This window comes from Chamaea fasciata, unplaced genomic scaffold (assembly GCF_029207755.1).
Source record: "Chamaea fasciata isolate MVZ Bird 193981 ecotype frontalis unplaced genomic scaffold, bChaFas1.0.hap1 SCAF_7, whole genome shotgun sequence".
NCBI lineage: Eukaryota > Metazoa > Chordata > Aves > Passeriformes > Sylviidae > Chamaea > Chamaea fasciata.
In genome coordinates this window covers 7,220,035-7,226,557 of record NW_027094092.1, presented here as the reverse complement: position 1 = coordinate 7,226,557, position 6,523 = coordinate 7,220,035, and the positions used below count along the sequence as shown (strand labels likewise).

At 38.7% G+C, this 6,523-nt stretch overlaps 1 protein-coding gene across 6 annotated transcripts in view; it reads right to left on the bottom strand.

The window, feature by feature from the left end:
• Positions 1-460: 460 nt before the first annotated feature.
• LOC136292128 (golgin subfamily B member 1-like) overlaps positions 461-6,523 on the bottom strand; it is a 34,426-nt gene continuing 28,363 nt past the window's right edge. For 5 of the 6 annotated variants that reach the window (XM_066187418.1, XM_066187421.1, XM_066187420.1 and 2 more), the window contains 8 exons: positions 6,298-6,449; positions 6,059-6,218; positions 4,611-4,763; positions 3,917-4,084; positions 2,965-3,062; positions 2,470-2,604; positions 1,724-1,838; positions 461-1,239 (listed from right to left, as the gene is read on the bottom strand). In XM_066187418.1, the coding sequence (XP_066043515.1) occupies positions 1,081-1,239; positions 1,724-1,838; positions 2,470-2,604; positions 2,965-3,062; positions 3,917-4,084; positions 4,611-4,763; positions 6,059-6,218; positions 6,298-6,449 (1,140 nt within the window). In that variant the 3' untranslated portion in view covers positions 461-1,080. The remainder of the gene's footprint in view (positions 1,240-1,723; positions 1,839-2,469; positions 2,605-2,964; positions 3,063-3,916; positions 4,085-4,610; positions 4,764-6,058; positions 6,219-6,297; positions 6,450-6,523) is intronic. The other variant, XM_066187422.1, reaches the window with a different exon arrangement.

Sequence of the window (6,523 nt, the reverse complement as noted above, 5' to 3'; positions counted from 1 at the left end):
TTTATATAAAAATCCAGACCTTTACCAGACTAAGAAATACTAAAGACCATCAGAAAAAGCTGGTTTACAGTATTTACCTGCAGCAGTAACTACCTCTTAAGCAGCTAAATCACTTCACTAAAGTATCTCCAAGTCAGCCTTGTTTCCGCTCATCAGTAAAATGGATGGAATCCTTCCTTTTCCATACTCACTGGGTTTTCTTCTGCCCACAAGATTCTTAGCTGAATTTATTGATTTCTACCTTGAAGCTGAAATATGTAAAATATGTAAGGTTGTGTCTTTAGAAGGTTGAATTTCATGTGTTCTGCAGCTGAGGAACATTTTGTCTCCAAAACAGGCAGTAACTAAGCCCCACCACGAAAAGTGCAAGGAAATTAAAAAAAATAGCATACCCCCACAAGTTACAGAAAGAAAAAAAAATACAAAAATAATATAAGAAGTTGGAAATACTTATGTCATCTCAAATGAGAATCTTTACTGAATCTTTAATCATCAGCTTACCTCACTGCCACACACAGATCTGAGCATCTTGATTTCTTTACAAACTGAATGGGAAAGAAGAACCTTCTTAATTCTTTTATTGTCAGCCAAAAAAAACCCACCCCACCAACCAAAGAAATCAAAAATCCAGTAGTTCTTCCTTTATTGCACTCCATAAAACTTCTTGCTATAATCAAGAAGCCAATATACAGTAATAGCTTGATATTCCTTTAGAATTTATAGTTTAACTCTTAAAATAAAATTTGTATAGAAAAGATATCATTTACAACCCATTCAGTAGTAATCAACCATTATGTACCCACAAACAATATTAAATAACTTGTATGCAGCAGTTTCCTTATAGGGCAGAGGGAAATATTTTCTCCTTAGCAAATATAATATCCCACTGTTAAAGAGCAATTCAAGTCAACTTTGGAGTGAGTGTGATATGCACGAATTTCACTGGAGAAGCTCAAGATTCCGTGTAGTGTCCCAGGGATTTGTGTCCAGTGCACAGCGGAACAGCAGCGTGGCAGGAGTCTCCAGGCTGGGACTGGCACTGCCCTCAGGGGAAGGCGGCCCCCAGGGAGTGCAGTGGGTTCAGAGCACACCAGTGAGGCACAGGAGAACAAGGAGGTGTAGTGTGACCAGGTAGGTGAGGAATAAATAGCGGGATTTGGCTCGGGCCGTCAGCAGCTTGGAGCAGTAGAGGCTTCGCCCCCGGAGCCAGCGGCGCAAGGAAAGGGCTCCTCCTTTCATCTGAAGGAGAGACAGAAGTTATCAGAGGAAGAATCAGGACTACAAACCACAAGCAGCTCCACTGCAGCCTGCATTTCTGAGGCACTACAAACCTTTTTGCCTCTGACACAGCAACTGACCACAAAACACAACCGATCCCAAAAACCAAAGCCTAAGTGATTTAAAGGCCCCAAACCCAGCATTAATGAGAGGGGAAAGGAAGGAATCCAAGCTCTGCATTATGCAACTCCACACATAAATATGCACACTGCATTTTGGGCATGCATAATTAAATGCAGACACAGTTTATTTAATGGCCACACGTGTAGTGTAAGTATGATCACATACATTTTTTAACCTGGACATATGCAGTGTGTTTTCTGGCACAGTTTACACAGCTGCTGCTCTTGGACTCCCAGCCCCAACAGAAAGAAATGAAGAATGTTTTTGCACCACTTTTAAGGAGCAGATAATTCAGGTTTTTTAAAGGTTTTCAATCCCTTACCTTCCTCACAACAACGTGTTCACTGGGATTGATGATTAAGGCTTCCCTCTCCTCCTCAGCTTCCATCTGGACAGTGTAGTCACTGGGGACAGACCTGTAACTGCCTACTTCAAATCTAGAGAAAAATTCAAGGCACAGAGACATGCACTGCTGAATTATCTCCTCTTTAAAGAAACTGAATCGACACAAAAAACATCATTTTGCATACTTAAAATGACCGAGGGAAGGTCCCCACAAAAAGCTGACTCACTTCATGTTGCCAGGTCTTTTTCAGTCTCTATTTACAATCTACTCTCAAGGTGTTTCATTTATTCAGAATTAATCCCATCATCACCAGATGACTGAACAGTGATTTTCAGGTGATGGTAGTGAGGCACACTATTGAGGCAGGTGCATAAAGATATTTTCAATCTAACTAGTGGCTCTGCTAAAGTTGTTATATGGGAAATTTTTTCCTAACCTGGAAAAAAAGAAATAGCACTGACTACCGAGTCTAACAGATTAGATTAAATTAAATACAGAAAAAAAAATCCCAGTTCTTAACCAAGTGTTTAACTTAGCTTTTTAACGCATGGATTACCACTGCTTTAGGCACTGTGGGTTCACATACAGGTTTGTTTATTATTATTATTATTGTTGTTGTTGTTGTTGTAAGTAGTAGTATCTCAAAAACATCTAAGACCCACAGCAAAACCTCTTACTAATCTCACTAAAAATAAAAGGCAAACAAATAATCTGTGTTTTACCTGTTACTTCTCTCCTCATAGAGTCCAAGAGCTTCCTCTGCAGCTTCTCTCCTCCTCTTCTCCTCTGCCAGTGTTTCTGTGAGCTGGGAGAGACCCTGCTGCAGTGACTCATACTGCTGCTCAGTCTCTGCAAGCCTGGGACAAAATAAAATCTGAAATCAGTATTTTATGGAGTCAAAGAACTACTTGTTTTGTTTTTTTTAATTAGGAAACCTTCCTTTTTCTAACAGACTTAATTATAATGAGATGCTTTAGCTCAAATATTGAGATAAAGTCACCAATAATCAATACATGTATGTACAGATACAAACCACAACTATTACCAGATGATAACAATTCAAGAATATGGCTCATGATTCATGTAATCCACTGTAAATCCACTCCTTCCCCTTCTCCACACACAAATGTCTCAGAGGGATAGAGAAGCATTACCTTCACACTCACGACACAGCTGTCAGGAAAATAATATTGCTAATACATGCTCTGAGTCCTGACCTTTTCCTGAGCTCATTTAGCTCCATGTTGTCTATCTCCACAATAATCCCAGATCTCTCCTGTGGCGCTCCAGGGGGAACTTCTGCTCTAGTTTCATCCTAGAAAATATTAAGGGGAAAAGAAACCAAACAAGTGACCATTTTTCTACTTGCCAAAATTATTTCAATTACAGAAGCCATCAGCACCACAAAACAGTGGAACAGATAATTCTTTGTGCCACTTAAATGTTTTCATTTCCATCTCTCAACAATGTCTGAAGGGAAAGAAATGCATCTACGCATCCACAATTCCTGAAGCAAGGCAGCTACTCATTTATTTTTAACTTACAGTTCTTGTTTGGATTTATTTCCATTTATGGTAGAGTAAAGGTTGTTTTCTATATGTATCCATATGCTATTTCAGAGTGTTCTATTAACGATTGTTAATGAAGAACCACGGCAGTACAGGAAAGTTTTTTAAAAATAAAGGAATAATGATGAATCATGAAGGACTGGGTTAGAAGGGACCTTAAAAATCATGAAGTTCCAACTCCAAATAATAATCTTACAGATGTGTATGAGGGGTTGGCAAAGGGCACTGAAATGCTGAACTGGTGACGTAGGTCTCACTTTTGAAAGTATTACTCAAGCATTGTAAAATGATCCACAACTGATGTGAAATTATCACTAAATTTCCTGATCCACTGAGCAGTGATCATCCAGTTATCTCTGGCAGCAGCAGACCAACTCAAAAAAGATGTTTCAAAAAACAAAAAAAAACATGTAAAACAGTTTCCTTAAATGAAAAGTCAAATTAGACCAGCTTAACAACAGTAGAGACAGTTATCTTCAGTCACTAGCTAGCAAAGTACTCACTACAACAAAAAGTACTTTATTTCATTTTTAGCAAGAAAACCAGAAAAGTATAAGCACAGAAGGAAGCAACCTAAAAAACCTTCCCTGTATCTGGTTACCTGGACTGAGCCTTGGAAAGATGTCACTTGCATGGCCAGATATTCCCTCTCCAGCCTTAAGTAACGATTTTGCAGATCAGTGTAATGAAGCTGGTTGTCCCTCAGAGTCTGGGAAAGAGTCTTCAGCTGGGCAGACAAGACAGCATTCTCTTCTGCTGACTGCACAACCTGAGAGAAATTCACATTGAAGTCATTAAAATTAGCTCTCCCAGGAAATCCCCTGCAGATTTGAGACCTGCTGTTTCAAAATTGCATCCACTTTTTGGCAAGGTCACACACAGTTCGGCTGGGATTTAAAATGTTTCATGAGCAGAGGAAATAATGAAAGCTGAGCAGTGATTTCCCCTGCCATCAATACACCCAAAACAGAAGCTGAAATCTCGTTCCAGCTAAGACAGACACCTGTTTCTGTGTATAATGAAAAATATTTTCCTGTGAGTAGAAGCTCAGAGGTTCATCAATGTCTTCAGAATGCAGAGTGAAATAAACCTCTCAGACAAATACCAAGTCAGGAAAGCCTGGCAGAAAGAAAACTGACATTTAATTTGAATGTCCAGGCTGAGTTCTTTTAAAATATCTACGTTTCAAAGTAAAAAACCATTCAGTTGTGCAAGACAACACCAATATTCAGCAATATTCCAACGTGAGGCCAACCCAGATTCAAATGAGCTTTTCAGGATTTGTTCCAAGCTACCTTGGAATTAATCTGCTGGAAGTGCAGATCCTTCTGCTGCAGCTCCTGGAGGCAGCACTGCAGCTCAGTCTGCAGCTGGTTCTTCTCAGCCAGGACACGTTTGATTTCCTCTGCTCCATCTGCACTTCCAGCAAGGGAGGCAGTTTCCAAAGCCTTAAAAAGATCCCAATACTCAGGGTAAATGGTATGGAGTTCTCTAAATAATCCACAACCCAAACACTAAATATACCCTACAGAATTCCCTTTTCACAAGATTATTTTCTTCTCACAACTTAATACCACATTTGAAAGATACTTTAAAGACAAGATTTAAATATATATATATATATATATACACATGCACACATATAGTGCTAATACTTGCATTAAAATATAACAAAAAATTACCACAAAAACGCAACCCAACCTAATTTTTTAATTTACAAATAATGTGAAGCACAAAAAAAGGGGGAACATCACAAAGGATTAATACAAAACACCTTTCAAAAAATATTTTCAAGCTAATAAACCCTAGTATTCATGACTTGTAAAACAGCTGTTTTGTAAATATAAATTTAAAGCCAAAAGAATCAATTTTGAAAAGAAAAAAATTAACACCAATTTACAGCTTTGGCCTTCTTTATCTTTGGCAGCTCAACATTTTGATATTTATCACCAATAAAGGAGGGATATGTGCCATCTTTAACGCTTTATGGAATCTATTCACCCATACAATCATGAAATAAAAGGTTTTTACCACATAAAATACACCATTACCCACAGACATTACTGGTCAATAGCTCTTATTCATGACTGTAATCACAGAAAATGAACAGCAGACAAACTTCAGCAACTAAAACGCTGGGTTTAGTGAAATTAAAATGAATATTGCTTCCTTCCTTTGGCACAGAAAAGGTAAGTTATTATTTAAAAATGCACTTTCCTTGAATCTTTCACAAGAGTCTACAAAACAGCATTTGCCAGCCTGGGTGTCAGCTGCTGCCTTTCTAAATCCAGGATTTTGTTCCTGGCTGAAGTCAGCTCCAGCTGACTCAGGGGAAGGACAAGAACACTTCCATTCCCCTTTCTCCCCCAGTTAGGTCCTAGTCCAATCTGCAGTAACTAGACACAGATTTAGACTCTGAAGAATGAACTTCAACAGGTGTTTAAAAACTTTTTGCATCAACTATACAAACTGTGAAACCTGCTGACCATGTAAACAACCAAGCTCTTTTTTGATCCACCTAAAAAGCCTGTCCCTGAAAATGAGTTACAGTCATAATAAATCTGAAAGAAATAAACCCATTTAATTTTTTTTCAACTTCTTCCTTTTATATTCTGGATTTAACTGATTTAAGACAGTAACTTACAGGATTACTATAGATTATTCCTTTGAGAAGCAGGCTGCAACCCTCAGACAATAAACTGCTACCTTCTACTTTACGTTCAGCTACATTCCATTCTTTTACCTTGACTGGATAACTGCTGCCAGCAGGGAGAGACTTCTTCCCAATCATGTCTTGCTGCAGCCTCTGGAGCTCTGCAATCTGCCGGTCTTTCTCAGCCACTGTGATCTGACACTGATTCCTCAGTGCCTGGGACTCGGAGAGGAGGAGGTTTTTTTCCATTCTGAACACAAAACATCAGATGTTAAGCAGTTCTATATTCTATACAAATCAGTGAAGAGGATAATGCTGTACTGTTATACCTTAATCCAGCCAGCTCGTTCTGGTATGATGTGATCTCTCTCTCAGTTTCTGCCTGGAAGGCTTTTGTCTGATGCAAAGCCTTCTCCAAATCATCAACCTTGGTCTTCAGTTTGGATATTTCAACAGCTGCAAGGTTGGCTCCTTCTTTAGCCTAGGTTTAATAAACATCATTAGTAAACTGGAATGAAAACTAGATGGGTGAAGTTTGATTAGTGCTAGAATTCT